This window comes from Lactuca serriola, chromosome 3 (assembly GCF_051521515.1).
Source record: "Lactuca serriola cultivar US96UC23 chromosome 3, Lser_US96UC23_V15, whole genome shotgun sequence".
Taxonomy (NCBI): Eukaryota; Viridiplantae; Streptophyta; class Magnoliopsida; order Asterales; family Asteraceae; genus Lactuca; species Lactuca serriola.
In genome coordinates this window covers 63,689,006-63,707,670 of record NC_136410.1, presented here as the reverse complement: position 1 = coordinate 63,707,670, position 18,665 = coordinate 63,689,006, and the positions used below count along the sequence as shown (strand labels likewise).

At 33.0% G+C, this 18,665-nt stretch overlaps 2 protein-coding genes and 1 pseudogene across 2 annotated transcripts; 1 reads left to right on the top strand and 2 right to left on the bottom strand.

The window, feature by feature from the left end:
• Positions 1 to 729: 729 nt before the first annotated feature.
• Positions 730 to 2,061, top strand: LOC145092470 (24-methylenesterol C-methyltransferase 2 pseudogene; annotated as a pseudogene).
• Positions 2,062 to 10,211: 8,150 nt separating this feature from the next.
• Positions 10,212 to 11,873, bottom strand: LOC145092469 (chaperone (DUF3353)). Its single transcript, XM_079030406.1, has 3 exons — positions 11,437 to 11,873; positions 10,615 to 10,975; positions 10,212 to 10,516 (listed from the first exon to the last, which is right to left on the bottom strand). Exons 1-3 carry the CDS (start codon positions 11,800 to 11,802, stop codon positions 10,341 to 10,343), a joined length of 903 nt encoding a protein of 300 aa, XP_078886532.1. The 5' UTR covers positions 11,803 to 11,873; the 3' UTR covers positions 10,212 to 10,340.
• Positions 11,874 to 14,900: 3,027 nt separating this feature from the next.
• LOC145092467 (putative 26S proteasome non-ATPase regulatory subunit 3) lies at positions 14,901 to 17,918 on the bottom strand. Its single transcript, XM_079030405.1, has 8 exons — positions 17,767 to 17,918; positions 17,590 to 17,680; positions 17,179 to 17,369; positions 16,552 to 16,686; positions 16,318 to 16,454; positions 16,059 to 16,224; positions 15,713 to 15,952; positions 14,901 to 15,633 (listed from the first exon to the last, which is right to left on the bottom strand). The coding sequence occupies exons 2-8, from the start codon at positions 17,672 to 17,674 to the stop codon at positions 15,121 to 15,123; spliced, it is 1,467 nt and encodes a 488-aa protein (XP_078886531.1). The 5' UTR covers positions 17,675 to 17,680; positions 17,767 to 17,918; the 3' UTR covers positions 14,901 to 15,120.
• Positions 17,919 to 18,665: the final 747 nt, after the last annotated feature.

Sequence of the window (18,665 nt, the reverse complement as noted above, 5' to 3'; positions counted from 1 at the left end):
TATTTTGGCTAAAAAACAACCAATCTCCATTTCACTTTTTATGAGACACATTGTTATTTTGGGTTGAACGCGAAACTTTAAAAAATTATAATTTCTTCATACAAAGTCATATTTAGGCATTCTTTGTATCCACAGACTCGTGATCACGACTACTAAAACTTTCGTCAATACTACGAAGTATTTATCTTAAGTAATCTTTTATTTTTAAATATTTATTTAACTTAATTCGTAAATTTATTATAAGGTTTTATACAAATATTATAAGCCCATAATATTTGTTCACAAAGCATATACACGAGTATTTATCCTGGGTCCGTCTCTGCTCACTATGTGTTGCCTTTAACACGTCGACACCTGGTCTTCCGTTTGAAACGCATGTTGCATTTGTTGTTATAGATGCAATTGAACTTGGTAACTTTTGTTTGCAAATCCTTCTATATGGAATTGAGTTGATGCTTGTGACAATGGCTAACCCGTCAACATCACCATTCCGAACCTACTTGCAGGAAGAACCGTAGACACCCTTAAAAACCAACTTCTTTTATTGTAAAGAGGAAAAAAATGAAATTTCCTTTTATTTGGAGTAGCTCAATTTCAAATTCAAAAATCCAAAACTCAATCTTATACTCCCTCCACTAACTCATTTGACATGGCAAAACGTGGTCGGGACCGCATAAAATATCTAAAATTAAATAAAAAATCACAGGACAGACAGAACTCACTCATCATAAGAACCGCACTTCAGACCCTCACACTTCTCCACAAACACACTCTCCCCCCTTCTCCCCCATGGATTCCCTTACCCTCGTCTGCACCGTCTCCCTTCTCGCCGGCGGCCTTTACTGGTTCGTCTGCATCCTTGGATCCGCCGAACAAAAAGGCAAACACGCCAGTCAGCTCACCGGAGGCTCAATCCAACGTGAAAACGTTCAAGACAATTACAATGAGTACTGGTCTTTCTTCCGTCGTCCCAAAGAGATCGAGAAGACGGAAAATGTTCCGGCTTTCGTTGACACCTTTTATAACCTCGTTACAGATATCTACGAATGGGGTTGGGGACAGTCGTTTCATTTTTCTCCTGCAATCCCTGGGAAATCCAACCTTGAGTCCACCAAAATCCATGAGCAGATGGCGGTAGATCTGATTCGTGTTAAACCCGGACAGAAGGTTCTCGACGCCGGATGCGGCGTCGGAGGTCCGATGCGTGCAATTGCGGCGCATTCAGGCTGTAACGTCGTTGGAATCACCATTAATGAGTATCAAGTGAGTCGAGCTAAGGCACATAATAAGAAAGCTGGGTTGGATGGGCTATGTGATGTCGTTTGCGGAAACTTTCTAGAAATGCCGTTTGAAGATAATAGTTTCGACGGCGCGTACTCGATCGAGGCGACTTGCCACGCGCCGAAGCTGGAAGATGTTTACGGCGAGATTTTTAGGGTTTTAAAGCCTGGATCGATGTACGTTTCATACGAATGGGTAACAACCGAATTATACAACGGCGAAGATCCGGAACATGTGGAAGTTATTCAGGGGATCGAGAGAGGTGACGCTCTGCCGGGGTTGAGGAGTTACTCCGACATTGCTGAGGTGGCGAAGAAGGTAGGATTTGAGGTGGTGAAGGAGAAGGATTTGGCGAAACCTCCGTCGCATCCATGGTGGACGAGGTTGAAGATGGGGCGAATTGCTTATTGGAGAAACCACATTTTAGTGATGGTGCTTGAAACGCTCGGTGTTGCACCAAAAGGAACTGTAGATGTTCACGAGATGCTGTTCAAAACCGCCGATTATCTCACCAGAGGAGGAGATACCGGCATTTTCAGCCCAATGCATATGATTCTCTGCAAAAAGCCAGAAAAGCCCCAAGAATCTTGATCATCTTCTTCGTTGAGGTTTATTCTCAATATTAATCGTTTTTTTTTCCAAATCAGGCCCTTTTGGTTATTTTTAATTATCAGTATGATTTATCTGTTTGATTACAGTTTGATTTTCTGTGTTTAATTTAATCACTGCTTCTATTTAGTGTTTAATGTAGCTCCTAATCAAAGTTTTGGAATTTTGTAATCCATGGTATTTCCATATTCACTTTCTGGATTCATGATTTCATATCAAGTTATGCAATCATGGAGTTCTAAGTTGTTGATGTTCCTGTAATTATTCTTTGGGAATTAGTAATAGGAAAGATTCTATCTTTTGAATTTTGGAGATGATAATCAGAAATTGTAGATCTGATTAGGCTGGCATTACAGTTGTAAAAGAAAATGGCAGTAGTATTTTGGAAAAAAGATTCCAACTTTCTTCTAGTGTTGATCATGTTGGAGGAGATGATCACGTGAGAATTGAGGTCAAAGTGTTGGCAAGTCATGTGATACTTTTTGAATAGATTAATTTATTCACATGACATGACAAGGATTCCGATCCATTGCTGAATGAATATGTCAGTAGTTGGTTAATCATATGTTGTTCAAAAATGGTACTTGTTTAATAACCCATCAAATAACAGTTTTAGGATGTTTTCTGTTTTGCTCATTACATGTTTTTAAACAAGATTCTTGCTCCTTTTGTAATTACAAACGGGGCAATATACATCAAAATTTTACAGGGAAATCTTCATAAAAGTCCCAATATTTACGGAAAAGTTACACTTTAGTCCTAAGATTTTTTTTTTGAACGAAAAAGTCCCGAAAACCGGCAAAAATTTACAGTTTGACCCTTTTTGACCGGTTGAAACCGGTACCAAATTAATTTGGGACTATTTCGTAAACTAATCCAAAATATTGGGACTTTTCTGTAAACAAAAAATATTAGGACTTTTCTGTAAACAAAAATATTAGGACTTTTCTACAAACAGAACCATTATTATTATTATTATTATTATTATTATTATTATTATTATTAAAGAAATATAAATAAGAATACTATTTTTTGAACTTGTTAGTATTAATATTATTACTAATACATATAAATGAATTTAAGTGAAAAAAAAATAATATTAATGACATTGTTTAAGGGTGAATGTGGAGGAGATGTTGATGCTTTTAGCATTGAAATCATAAATGTTTGCTTGTATATTTTTACTTTGTTATGGTCATTTCACATTTGTTGTTATTGTTTTCAATTCAGAATAATAATACGTAACAATTTAAAAGAAGTTACATATTTGTAAAATTATTTATAAATAGTTTAAGCTAGAAAGATTTCTCACTTTGTATATAAAAATGTTTAAGGTGGATGGATTATTTTTCAAATTCAACAGATCCACTACAAACATCTACATAGGTAGCCCATATCAAAATTCAAAAATATTAATTACAATATCTTGTTTAATAAAAAGTAATAGGACATGTTTTTTGGATTAATACTTTTGAATTTTGATTAACACTTTTGAATTATTCCTATTACTTTTTATTAAACAAAATATTGTTATTAATACTTTTGAATTTTGATATGGGTAACCTATGCAGATGTTTGTAGTGGATTTGTTGGATTTGGAAAGTAATTCTTCTACCTTAAACAATTTTATATACAAAGTGAGATTAAACTATTAATATGCAACTTCTTTCAAATTGTTAAGTATTAATATTCTAAATTGAAAACAATAATAACAAATATGAAATGACCATATACAAAGTAAAAATATACAAGTAGACATTCACGATTTCAATGCTAAAAGCATCACCATCTCCTTCACCTCAACCCTTAAACAATGTCATTAATATTAGTTTTTCATTTAATGCATTTATATGTATTAATAACAATATTAATAATAACAAGTTCAAAAAATAGTATTCTTATTTATATAATAATAATAATAATAATAATAATAATAATAATAATAATAAGGGTTCTGTTTGTAGAAAAGTCCTAATATTTTTGTTTACAGAAAAGTCCTAATATTTTTCGTTTACAGAAAAATCCCAATATTTTGGATTAGTTTATGAAATAGTCCCAAATTAATTTGGTACCGGTTTCAACCGGTCAAAAAGGGTCAAACTGCAAATTTTTGCCGGTTTTCGGGACTTTTTCGTTCAAAAAAAAAATCTTGGGACTAAAATGTAACTTTTCCGCAAATACTAGGACTTTTCTGAAGATTTCCCAAATTTTACATGATACCCAATTGTATATATATTTTTTTGGGTTTAACCACTATATTTTATTTTGGTCAATAAAAGTCATCAATTTTCTAAAGAAATTTCCAATGTAATTAGGCCTAGCAATCGGGTTGGGTTCGAGGTTAGGATACATTGATCCAACCCAACCCATATAATATATGGGTTTGATGGGTCATGGTTTGGTAGGTTGGAAACATCTATCCAACCCAACCTACATAACCCGTTTAAGTATATGGGTTCGTGGGTCTATAGGTCGATTTCGGGTAACTTTTCACATGTTAAATTTATACGAATTATACGTGTCTCTAAATTAATTAATAGTTACCATTTTATATTAATTAGAATGAAATGAACAACCAAATAAACGTCTCTCATGTCTGGAACTCTGCATTTAGAATTAGATTTGAGGTTAGGAGTGTTAGGACTTAGTCACTTAGTACACTTTGTATATTGACTAGATTCTATTAATTCATAAATAAAAAATTATTTTTTTAAATATAAGATATATAGTCGTATTGGTGGGTTGACCCATGACCCCAAACAAGTAACTCAACCCACCTATGAAATAAATTGGTTGGCGGGTCAGAAATTTCAACTCAAACCTGTTTATTTTCGTATCGTGTTACATGTTGGGTCGATAATTATCACCCCTAAATGTAATTCATTGTGACATTCTGCTTCTTCTGGTTTAGAAGGTGTTAAAATTGACATGGTTTCTCATTAACCTGCATAACATCATATGTTGTGTTAAAATAACATCTAACACTCTATAATGGCTTCTTATTATGTGTATAACCTGCTAAACTGGAAAATGAGAAGACATTTCAAGAAACAAAATACTATTTCATAAAGTAGATATAATGCACCATGGACAAATGAGAAACAATGTTAGTTTTAGCATATGCTAAACCGGAAATAGGGGTCACAACGAGCGCAATAATTTTTTTTTTTAAAAATGGTGAACTTTTATTTACTGAAATAAAATATAGTAGTTAAACCACAAAAACAAAATGTATTTTATATAATTTGTTGTTCCCTGGAGTCTTGTTGGTTTATACTTTGTAGATCAGAACAAATCTAATTTCTGAAAATGAATAGTATAATCTTCTGCAGATCTCAATGAAAACTACCTTCCAGTGGATCCGACAAGGTTTATTTGTAATTATAAAAAACCTTAATCAGGACAATGAATCTTGAATCTTTTTGGTAAGTGTTGTGTGCCGGCTGGTTTTTAGGAAAATAAAAAGGTGTATTCAAGTTGGTTTTTGTTATTGGGTTGTCCAAAAGAAGCATGTAGGTACAATAAATAATGGTTTTTGGTTAGATGTCTGTGTTTGCTTTCTTTGAAGGTTTATTCAACATTGTTGGCATTACATGTTTGTACTTCTATTTTTTGGCTTATCTTAATCAGATTTTGGCTTTTCCATTTTGGTTTTTGGTAAAAGAAATTAGAAAGATAAAACTTATTTTCGATTCTAAATTTAGAGTAAACACAATATATTATAAGAATATTCTTAGTTATAAATTTGGTTAACTTTAAAGGATTTAAAAGAGTAATATATTTTTCGATTTATATATATTTGGTCACTTATTTTTTTTTCGTCCACATTTATAACCGGTTACTCCATGTTATCCGGTAGAAATGACTTAATAAGCTAATATATTTCTCACTTTGTACACATTTAATCATTAATATTTTTGTACACAGTGAGTCCTTAATATATATATATATATATATATATATATATATATATATATATATATATATATATATATATATATATATATATTGCAAAATAAGTCATTTTTGTTTTTGTACTAATTCAGTACTTATGAATGATTTCTTAAGGTTTTTTTCACGACATCTTACGTGAGACAATCATTAATGATGTGTGTGGGGCTTTTGATGCTTATGTCCATTGTGATCTCGATTACTTAATTGTTTAGGTCATGTGTTATGAACGTCATAACTTATACATACGATCTCAGATTTTAAAGATCTTTATGTCCATGCGTTCGTATTTTAGTCTACTACGACTTTCGTTAAGATTACTCCCGTTAAAATGTGATATATTTTTACTTACGATTTTATAGAAAAACATCAAGATATGCATCCATAAAAAACATATGGGTATAAAGATTGTTAGTAAAAATATATTTTATAGAAAAACATCAAGATATGCATCCATAAAAAACATATGGGTATAAAGATTGTTAGTAAAATTTTTTTTTTTTTAACGGGAGTAATCTAAACGAAAGTCGTAGTAGACTAAAATACGAACGCATGGACATAAAGATCTAGACTCAAAAAACGATCACGTAGATATAAAAATCGTTAAAATCTGATATCGTATGAAGAAGTTACAACGATCAGAACACAAGACCTAAGCCAAACCACAAGACCTGTGCAGCTAAGCTGTTGAGATCGCGATGGATGTAAGCATCAACAACCCCAAACACCTCATAAATGATTGTCCCACGTAAGATGTCGTGAAAAAAATTTAAAGAAATCATTCATAAGTACTGAATGAGTACAAAAACAAAAATGACGTATTTTGAAACAAAAAATATTAAAGACTAAATATGTACAAAAAGAATAAGGACTAAATGTATACAAAATGAGAAATAAATATTACTCTATTAAGTCATTTTCCCGACTAACCTAAGTAACGGATCATTATCCCTAACTTTAGTGTACTTCAAAATTTTTGGCTCCACAATTTTTTAGGGTGAATTAATATAGAGACATGCACACCAATTTTACGTATATGAGAAAATTTCACTAATGGCCCTTGTGGTTTAAAAATTTCTCTCAAATGGTCTTTATGAAACTTTGCTTATACAAATGGTCCTTAAATATGGATTTTGTATCACCACTAGTTCTGATGACTAACACCATTAGTTTTTCTGTTAGATCCAACATGAAAAGTCTTTTTTTGCCCTTATGGTGACCTCTCTCTCTCACTCTCAGAGAACACAATGCCTCACTCAGTCTATAATGCAAATCTGCTTGTCTTCTTCTTCCTCCAGCCTTAGTGTGTGTATTTGTGTATGGTGACAAAACAAAATCACATCTCTCTCTCTCTCTCTCTCTCTCTCTCTCTCTCTCTCTCTCTCTCTCTCTCTCTCTCTCTCTCTCTCTCTGAACACAACGCCTCACTCAATCTATAATGTAAATCTGCTTGTCTTCTTCTTCCTCCAGCCTTAGTGTGTGTATTTGTGTATGGTGACAAAACAAAATCGCATCCCTCGTTCCTAAATTGATTATCGATCATACCCTTTGTAGGTATTTGTGCTCCAGTAGCGGAAATTAGGAAAATCAAGAAATCCAACCCCTCTTTCCATTTGAAACACCTTTAGAATAAATAGAGTTCCATCGACTGGATCAGAAACAAACCTTCATTGAAATAGTCATTTCAAACAACAAAAATTATATAATGTTCTTTAAAATCATGTTTATCATAAAAAAAATCCAGGTATTTGATCAAGACCCACTTCATCTCATCCATCTGAATAAAATCATCAACGAAACCATTTCGATCAACCTTCATTCCTTCGATGAACACATCCAGTTCAATCAAATCAAAATCTTATTCAAGCAAATTCGAAGCTAGTCAAATCAAATCAGTACCCATCAAAAACATTATCAATTCGATTTAAAAATCCATTACCATATTTCAAAGCATCACTGAATCGTAGACTTGTTCATGGGTCGGGTTTTGATCATAATTTGCTCCAAACCCATAGGAATTTTATGGGTCTGGATTTTAATTTTCGATCCATTTACCCGTTTACAACCTATATCCGTATACTTTTTTATTAAATGGGTTGGGTATGGGTCATTTTCGATTCGCTCCATTTACAACCCATCACATTTAATTACCCCTCTCTCTCTCTCTACATGTGTGTGTGTATATATATATATATATATATATATATATATATATATGTGTGTGTGTGTGTGTGTGTGTGTGAGAAATACTTGAAACATTCTTTATTTGCACAAGACATTTTATTCATTTTGACAACTAGTGTTGCATATGAGGTTGCGTTTATTGTTGTAGGAAAAAAAATTGATAATGTCGTTCCTCCATGCTACCTTAAATTGTAATGACTTTGGTGACAACACAAGATTATACAACTCGGATTCTAACTAAAATGTAATGCTAAATGTATTTGATTTTGAGTATTAAGCAATGTAATTCTTATTGTAATGAGTTTTGAGTATTAAGTAATGGAATTCTCATTATAACATAAATTTATCTTTTTTGAGAAATATTACTTTGTGGCACACATCAAAATTATGTAGTTTTAATGTTGTAAAAGGGTCGGGTTAATAGATTTGATATTCGTTGATTCGGTGGATATGAGTGGATTCGATTATTCAAAACCATGAGGGCTATTGGAGAGGGGTGGATCAGGTTTTCAAAGTTGTTAAAAGAGTTTGGATCAAGGGCGATTCGCTTCAAACCCGCCCCATTGACAGGTCTACCGAATCGACCCAGTGAAATTTGTTCCAATATGTCCTCTTCGATTCAACCCAATAAACACAAACTATAATTTCAAATCAAACACATGGTATCAAAGTATCATCGTCGTTCCCAAAAACTCAATCCAACATCCAAATCAATACTACCACAGAGATCGACAACAAATTGAAAGCCATTAATCAATATCTAAATGATTACACAAACATAAATATGACAGATTCTAGAAACTGAAGAATACGATGGGAGGAAAAACAAAATTCCAAAAATCCCCGATAATGAACAAGTTCAACCAAAATCTAAAATTGATTGATGATAATGAGATAATAAGTTTGATTGATACCACAAAAAAAGATTAATTCCAGATTCAGAGTTTACGAATAAAAATGATGATGAGGTGCCTAAATTTTGAAGAAATGATGAAACAAATGTAGTAAATGATCAACCACGTTTATGTAAAGCCCAAAGGGTATTTTCGTTATTTCACAAATATTTAACACAATCTGTTAATAGAGTTAGTCATAAAGACCATTGATGATACAAAATTCATAATTAGGGACCTTTCGTACAAGAAAATTTCATAAATATTTAGCAAAATCTGTTAACAAAGTTGGTCATAAGGACAACTGATGATACAAAATCCATAATTGGGAACCATTCATACAAGAAAAGTTTCATAAGGACCGTTTAAGGGAAAATTTTAAGATCACAAGGACCATTCATGAAATTTTGTCTAAATATAATTATATTTAATGCACATTTTCAACATTTATATTAAAATAACTGGAAAGTTTAGAAAATCATTTGTATTTTTAGGCGTTTACTTGAAAAGTCATCATGAACTTCTTAAAGAACTGATAATTTTGAAAATGTTCGTTTAATTCTTTATTTACCTACCAATTTACTCAAATTGGTTAGGATTTACTAATGCTTACAAGAACACATGTCAAAAAGAGTTTAGTCCCAAAGAGACTACTCCAAAACAAACCATTGTCCATCCATAACAGTCCAAAACACTCTAAAACAACCGAATGTAATATAAATTTAACTAAAATTTTCAAAGTTAATTAGTTCAAAACAATAAGATAAAATTTTAATTAATTAGTTAGTTGATGATTCAAGTCAAAATTCTTTGGATTAGGAATTAAAGAATGACAATTGAATAAATCTATTTAAGTAGGGTATGGACTTATTTATTTGTATGAAAAATTTTCATTCAATGTTGAAATATAAAATAAGAAACTAAAGATGTAATTTAGAAAGTCAATTTGGATTAAATTGAAAAAAATAATATTTTAATAAAAGATTAACAAACGAAACCGACTTGTTATTGTGTTCATCGCTGGTATTCTGATTTATTACCAATGACACTTGGAGGAGGTTCTAGAAGTGTTAAAAATGATAAAACGAAAAGTTGTATTTTTTTTTTTCATCTTGTTTGTTACATACGAACATTTTTGGCATCGTCCATGCTTTCATAAGCTAGCTACAATCACTCTTAATTAATCAGTTCTCATGTTCATTTCAAACTACACTGCAAAGAATTATTTACTATTTAACTAATCAGTAAAAAGAAAAGAAAATATATATAGTTGAAAGATGAAATAGAATTCCATGGTAAAGAAAAGAAAACCATTGACTGATTTAAGTTCTACAACATCCATTTTGTACAATATATCATATATCCTAGATCAGCAATTTTGTAAAGGCATATCGTAATTTAATATTGAATTTTGAGGCTTAATTAGCTTAAATACAGGGACACCAAAAATTGAGAAATAAGAACAAATTCACTTACCACAGTTGCAGGAGAATGTATGCCTAAAAATGGGACAATATCTACTTGCAACCAGTTTTCAACTACAGACCCCACCACAGCACCAGCCACCAGACCTCCTATAGTTATCACTGTGGCTTTTCCTGTAAATAACATTCAATCAACAATAAAAAGAGTTATTATTAATACACTATAAAGCTAATAAAATTATCTGAAAAATAAATCAAGAAATGAGACATACCCAGTTTAACATTTCTTTTGGTCATGAAGTATAGAGAAGCTCCAAAACTAGTTGCCAAAATAAGGCCTGGAACATCAGCACCTGAAAGAGAACCCACTGGAGAATTTGCACCATTTACATAAGTCAACACAGCTAATGCTCCATAGACTCCTGCTTCAATGCCCAAATCACGAGCAGATGGTGTTTCTACTGAAACAAGTGGATTTTTCATGGCACCTTGTACCCATTGTGGCATTGATCCCATTTGAGGAGTATTTATTACAGGTTTAACATCAGCATAACGAATGCTACTATTTACAACTTTTCCTGCTCTCCTCTGTGATAAGCTTTGCATAAGCAACATGTCATATGCAGCCTCCACCTGAAATTAAGCCCTAATAGTCAAATCTAAGCTTCTTTCAGACAGAATAGCAGTGATTTATCTGGATTCACGTCTCGTTAAGTGCATAAAGGAAGAGAACAACCATAACCAATTATCCATCTCCAATGGAGATTAAGCCCTAATAGTCAAATCTAAGCTTCTTTAATTCCAATTTCGTTGTGATAAATAGTTTCCACAATTATGGCAGATTATGCAAAAACCACATGAAGCCTAAGAGCAGTAAGTTTAAAATTTAATGCGATTCGAGTCAAAACTACTATCCTCGTATATATTTCTTCAATTATAAGAAGGTTTTAATCGGAAATCCTAAAGGATAACAATAAGGACATCGAACTTGAAATAAATCGTGTAAAATTGACACAATCTGTTTAGAATTTCCGATATAATCAACTAACAGAAGTTCAATATGATAAAATATGACCGCAGGAAACAAACTAAACCTGTGCAATCGACTCTTGGTCGTCTTTACAAGCAGCCAAAACTGAATTCTTAGCTCGGAGTATATCATCAAAGGAAGCCCCTTCCGATACGCCTAATAATTTCAAAGCCGTATCTAGAGACATCTCGAATGACGATTCGTCGGCTGTCGAGCCACCGCCGGCGGCGAGGACGACGAATCTTGGTAATGAGGTACGGCGGTAGGAGGAGGAGGAGGAAGAGGTGAGCCCGAGTCCATCGGCTTTGAATAGTTTTGAAACTGTGTGATTGTTTGCCGTCGTGAATGGGCGTCGGTGAGAGCGGAATCGGTCGGCGACGCCGAGGAGGGAGGCGCGGGTGGGACGGGCGGAGAGAGGAGTGGTAGCCATGTGTGGAAGAAAAATCCGTTGGTTGTTTGAGTGGGTGTGTGATTGTCGTATCGTATAATTGAGGGGTGTAATTGGCTTTGCTTCCAAGTTACAAATTCTTTTTATTTCTTTCGACAAAAATAAATGGATAACTTAGAGGGTGTTTGGATAAATGCATTTTTAGCTTAATTAGCTTATTGTTTATTGTTTATTGTGGTAGGAATAAGCATTTTTTTAAAATGTGTTTGAATTAGTTTATTGCGGTGGGAATAAACAATAAACAATAAGCATTTGAAGTGTTTGGCAAACAAAACAGCTTATATGAGTAAAATGACTAATAAGCAATAAGCAATAAGCAATAAGCATTACCCCCCTTGCTTATTAAAATCAGCTTATTTAGCTTATTCCCACCGCAATAAGCTAATTTTTTAAGCATCCTATCCAAACACTTAAATTAGCTTATTGTGGTGAAAATAAGCAATAAGCAATAAGCTGTCATTTTTTTTCCTATCCAAACACCCTCTTAGTATAGTTTTCGTCAATTTAAAATAATATTTATATTTTTATATTTTAAATTTTTAATTAAATAAAAAGTTGATAACCAGACGAAAATCAATTATCGACAAGTACCATATTATTAAATTATTAAGTGTTCGTGTATAAATTAATAAAATGAAATATATGTATGGTAAAATTAAACCAAAAATAAAATGCATCATCAAAGACCATGTATGGTGTGAGATATGCTTTATGATTAATTTATCCCGGATAAAAGTGTGGATAGTTTGATTAATAGAATATATATTAAAGTAAATTTAGTTGATTTGGACATTTTATGATTGTATATTTGGTTTGAAATTTTTGAAACCAAGCTTACTTAATTTGGCTTATTGTATATAATGTCAAACTCTACCGAAAACTTGGGCATTTATTAAAAAGGTGTTGCGGTTATGGGTTGTAAATAAACAGAACAACGTTCTACTGGAAGTTCGTTTATTTAATAAATGAATGAATATAAACATAAATTTTCGTTCGTTTAGTTAAACGAATGAACATGAACAGTGGTCTCGTTCATTCAATTATGTTCGTTTATTTAAGTTTATGTTATGTTCATATATGTTCAATTGTGTTCGATTACATTAATATATTATATGTTCAGTTATGTTTATTTATCTATATCCGCTTAACATGTTTACGTACATAAGCGAATGAACATAAAAAATGTAATTTGTTAAACGAACAAGCATGAACAAGAAAACTCGTTTGTTTATTCATTTGTGTTCGTTCATTTGTTCGGTTAATTAAGTGAACGCACGTGAATAAGTCTTTATTCGTGTTCGTTCGGTTCATTTACACCCCTAGTTACATTCACTTTAAAGTTTATTACATTTTATAAATTTTTGTTTGACTTTGTATGATAATCAAGAATCTTAACTTTATGCTGAGGATTTAAATTTATCACCTAAAGTTTTTTAGGAATTTCCACTTGGTATTATATATATATATATATATATATATATATATATATATATATATATATATATATATATCTAGAAGTCTCAAGCTCATTCTATATATCAGGTAAATTGATCATTTATAAATAATGATTAACAAAGAGTTTCATATAACTTTCAATTAAGCTCATAGCATTATTGTAAGTCAAAATATCTAGCGTGGAGTCGGCACACGTGTGACTTCAATTTTTGTAGTGAATTCATGAACATTTGTACATCGACAGACATGGTAATTAAGGCTCGTGGCATCCACCTAATGACCGTTAATCGAAGGTCATTGAGTTCTAAAGTTGATAATGGGAATTCAAAGTTACACAATCAGGCTCACAAATCTTTTAACTGCGAAATGAAGTCCTACGCATTGTTATCAAAGATATTGTGGTGTCTGAAGCGTGTCACTTCAAATTATGTCACTTTGAATTATGTCAACAATGGTGACAACATGGATTGTTGTGAATGTGACCAAATAAGTAGATTTTAACAACTAGACGGTGAAAATATTATTCTAAGGCAAACATTATATGATTCCAAACAAGTTTTTCGTATTTCAGTTACAAGTTTTTCGTATTTCAATTTGAGGTTTTCATTTCAGACATTGTGTTTCAACTAAATTATATCTATGTTAAAGATAACTACAACCGGTATGACTTTAACTACAACAAAATTCATAAAAATACAACCAATATAACTTTAGCTACAACAAAACATATAACAAAAAAATCATATTTTAATGCAAAAAATATTTTCAGTCCGAACATTGTTTTCTTGCTTTTTAGCTAATTGATATGTAACCTGTACTTTGTGAAAGACTAAGGTTATTGTAATCTACTTCGAATCATATGACATGTTTGACAAAACTAGTTGGTAGGTGGTAGTTAAAAGTTGTATCTTTTATTTGTTATATGAGTGTTTGACAAAGTAGCCGAAAGCTTTTAGAATGTGTAAAATTACATAAAATACCAATTGTTTAAAAAAGATAAATATATAAATATATTTTTAAGGACAAATCTGAAAATTAATTAAAAAACTCGATAGTTTTTTCTTAAATGCTATATGAAGTAGTTTCTAGATTTGGAGTTTTTTGGTAAACTAAACGTTAAACGCGAGATCTTCCAAATGAAGTTTTTCGTTAAAGATAAAAGTTAGAAGTTTCCAAATGGTTGTTGTGAAACATAGTTTCGGTTCTAGTACTCATTACCAAACATGACCATAGTTTCAAAACTGCATTTCTTGATGAGAAAAATACCACATTTCAACTTTTTTTTTAATAATTAGTAGGACCACATAGACAAGCATGTATCGATCCAAAACGACCTACTTTCATATTAGATGATCAAAGTCACAAGCAAGCAAAATCCTGATCATTTTCTATAATTCTAAAAAGTCATGTGGTCTTGTACCTTAAGCCCACCAAAAGATCGAGTTCAGAATTCGTGTTATTTTTTCTGGAGGATCCTAATCTGGGCGTTAAATAAAAATAATTATTTTGTTTCATCACGATATCATTGTCTATAGAAAACAAAGCGGCATGCGTTGCCAAACTACTTGCATTAGAATAACACGATTAGCCTTTTGATATCCATATGGCTTGTATATATAAAAAAATTACACAACAGGTCAGCATCATGCCGTCACAAATTAATCATTTTCAAAAGTAGCCACATACACAAGTCTACCAAACATAAAATATAAAAAACGCATAACAAAATCTATCAATCCCAGAACTTAATTTCAACATGTAATAATAATAAAACAGTAAAAACAAGAACACAACCCAAAAGCCAAAAGCTAGCTTCCCTTTTAAGTTTCACCTCAACAATCCGAATCAAAAATCATCATCATCTTCCTCAGCAATATGCTTAGCAAGCTCCTGCTCCTGTTGCTGCCTTTCCCTCCTCTTTTCTGCACTTTCTTTCTCCTTATGAGAATTAGGAGGAAACCTCAACGCACGAACAGCCTCATTATGCATATTCAAACAAAAAGCAATCCTTGAATTAAACGCAAGTTGAGGCTCATTTGTCGAATAAATATCACCAGTTTCCTTCGACACCATCCACCCATTCACATGATCTAGAGTCGCATCAATAGCACCATCACGGATCGCCTTTGACACAATGCTCTCCGCATCCGCAATCGGGTTCGGTGAGTCGAGTCGTAGCTTCTTTGCCACATCAGCAAGGGAGATACGCGAGTAGGAAATGCTGATGTTGCGGAGCCCGGTTCGTATCACGTTATGGCGGAGTCTCACGATAAGGTTGTTGGTTCGGTCTGAACTGAAAGTGGTTGCGAATTTCTCTGCTACATTTTTAAACAGCTCCAGATCTCCAATTCTAACCGCCTAAACCAATAAATAAATAAATAATAAACTCCAGTGAAAAGAAACTAAATACAAATAAATACGAGTCGAGGGGACTCACGTTTGTCAGCTCAAAGTAAGGCCTCAAAGCCTTCTCCATGCCTTTTTGCATGAAAACAGTTCGTTCAGGGATCTCGCCTAGAAGTAAGCGGACAATCACAGCCCATTTGTTGCATTGGACTCTGAAACCGAGGGCAGCTACGGGTGCTTTCCGGGCAGCTTGGAGGAGGGATTCCTTTGCGTCGGTGTACTCAAGTTGAATTGTTCTAATCTTGCCCAAGTAAAAGAGGTAGCGACAGAACTGAAACAGAGACGAGGGCAAATTTGTCATTTTACAAGGACTTACGAGCTTTTTTTGGTAATTAGTATCCACCTTATTTACTAATTTTTTTTTTTAATAGTACTACCTGTTGGTTTGAATGAGCTTCAAAACGTGGGGCCTTTGACCTGAGCTTTTCGGCTTGATCGTATAAATTGTAATGAAGGTAATTGCGAAGAAGCAGGTTGAGAAGAGTTTCCTGGCCCAACTCATCATGGCGCAATGTAGCAACACGGTGCAAAGAAAGAAGATTACTGGAAAAATAAATAAATGTCATGCTTTTTAATTAAGAAGAAACAACTGATTATGAATAACAAGAAGAGATAATTCTATAATTACAGTATTACCCTCTGATTTCAGAGAGATCGCCGGTGAGTTCATAGCTGAGAGAGTAATAGAAGTAGAGCCTGGATGCGAGAACATCAACTGTTCTTCTGTTCAGGTTTTTCAGACGGGTAATGCTTGCTGAGGAACAAGACTTGGCCTGTGTGTCATGAGAATAATAAGTGATCTTGGTTGATTGACTATAGAGATTCATGTAGAACTTGGAAGGGTAAAACGGGAAAATTAAAGATGCTGACCTCGCTGTATTTTTTCTGATCAATTAGAAAGATTAGGACAAGCAGGTAGCAATAGATTTCAAGCTCTGGGGAATGCTTCACGGTGGTTTGAGTTGCAGATGATGCAGTGTCAACTTCCATGTCATTTTCATCATCCTTTAGAGAACATGAAAATCATCAACCAATGGACTTAAGCTGAGATTTATCAAAGTTTATTCTTAATTTTTTTTTGGTTTATTTCATTCCTTTTACATCCAGAAACTCTGATTATCATACATGAAATAAACGCTTGTGTCTATAAATGTTCATCGAGAAATCTGTATCTACTCTATAGTTGATGATTTGTACATCTGTACCCTAATCATCTATGAGTTTATGTCGTGTCTCGAAATGTTCATCCAGAAATTTGTATCTACTCTATAGTTGATGAATTGTACGTATGTACCCTAACCATCTGAGTTTATGTTCAAAATCATAAGGCATTGCTTCGTCAAGGAAATTAAAAACAGGAATGTCCAATACTGCTCTCTCATGTATTTACATATACAAAAGGTTTGTTTTCATTCAAAATTTTGTATTTCATGAACAATAAACAGCCAAATAGCATGAAAAGAGTTGTCTTTCATAATACATAGCACAGAAGCTAACCTTTGGGAGATATGAAGATAATCGAGTGTGTGCTTCTGATCCAGGTGCAAGAGCAACATTGAGGAACGAAGAAATTATAGAAGCCTTTAACTTCCTCCTCAATGCGATTGTCAGCCTAACAGCCCTCAAAATCCGACGAACTTCACGAGCGTAAGCTCCCGTCTCAATCAGTGCCGCGATTTCCTTCAAATCTGAATGTCAAATTGACATAGTTTCCGCACAGAGAATCCAAAATTATCAACTGTTCATACTTTATTTTCATCTAAACAGTAAGCATTAATTGCCTAGGGTTTTAGTTCTAACATGCTGGAACATCACTTGCTCGTTAACACGGATTCAGATGTACTTTCTTCCGCAAAGAGCATAACATAAAGGATATAACAAAGTTAGACTGAATTCATCGATGCTTACGCTGTAAAACAGGAGTGGTAGATGAAACGGAATTCGAAGGAGCTTCCGGGACCTGCTGCTCTTTCATCTCAACATCCTGAGTCATTTTTCCCTGTAAATTTGCAATGAAGTTATACGAGATCGAAAACGAATAACAAATATCAAACTTCTCGAACCCGATTTTAACCCTAAATTAACCTGAAAGAAGATAGATTGCAATCGCAAGCTCTTGGATCAATCAGCAAGGGAATTAGGGCTGCTTTTCCCCCAAGTTAGCTCTGTAGTCTCGTTTTAGAAGTCTCGAATTTTCACTTTCACCCCCTAAACTATAAACGAAAGAGCGATTCGGTCGACTAGTTATGATCATTTATTTTATAACCCCAAACCAGCAATCATTGATTTTAGGAGTTTAAAACCCAATTGCTAAAATTATTTTATAACCCCAAAACTCAAGTTTCATTTTTGATATAAGTAAACTTACTACTAGTTTAGAAGAAAATTAGATTTGTCAAATTATATATATATATATATATATATATATATATATATATTCTAAATATCTATTGTGTGATGTAAGAATCAATGTAAGCCAATTATTTCAAAAATCTATATAAAGTTAATTTTATAATTTTAGCTATTAATTATTTATGGTAATTGTTAAATGAATTAAAATCTCAACATATCCCTATAAAATTGCAATTGGTTTCTAAGAGAGAACGACTCTAATTTTTTTTTCATGCTCATGACCGTTTCTTCCCGACAACCAATTCTCGTCGGTCATCTCTCCGCGGGCTTTATACAGATATCATTTCATCATCCTTCATGCCGTATAGCCGACTCGGGTGATTTTCTCAATTATCTTTCGTTTTAGTTTAGTATTTGAATGTAACACCATGTTCTAAATCGTTCCTAATTCGGGGATGTGTTTCGAGGATCGGTTATCATAAGGCTTAGGGCCTTTTTAAAAGAGAAATATAGACCCATTTGGGTATGGGTAATGTAAGTTAGATTTTTTTTTTTTGGAACCGACAATATATTATTAAAAGAGACCACCAACTAGCAAAATGCTAGATGAGGCAAAATATAAGCATACATAG

Bases quoted from the DNA above. Each gene is read 5' to 3' on its own strand.
- LOC145092469 (XM_079030406.1), bottom strand. From the start codon at position 11,802: ATGGCTACCACTCCTCTCTCCGCCCGTCCCACCCGCGCCTCCCTCCTC. The intron at 10,976-11,436 runs GTTTAGTTTGTT...GCTTAATTTCAG, and splicing joins ACCAAGAGTCGATTGCACAG to GTGGAGGCTGCATATGACAT. The intron at 10,517-10,614 runs GTATGTCTCATT...TGTTATTTACAG, and splicing joins CAAAAGAAATGTTAAACTGG to GAAAAGCCACAGTGATAACT.
- LOC145092467 (XM_079030405.1), bottom strand. From the start codon at position 17,674: ATGACTCAGGATGTTGAGATGAAAGAGCAGCAGGTCCCGGAAGCTCCT. The intron at 17,370-17,589 runs GTAAGCATCGAT...TTTGACATTCAG, and splicing joins TACCACTCCTGTTTTACAGC to ATTTGAAGGAAATCGCGGCA. The intron at 16,455-16,551 runs GTCAGCATCTTT...CATGACACACAG, and splicing joins ATCAGAAAAAATACAGCGAG to GCCAAGTCTTGTTCCTCAGC.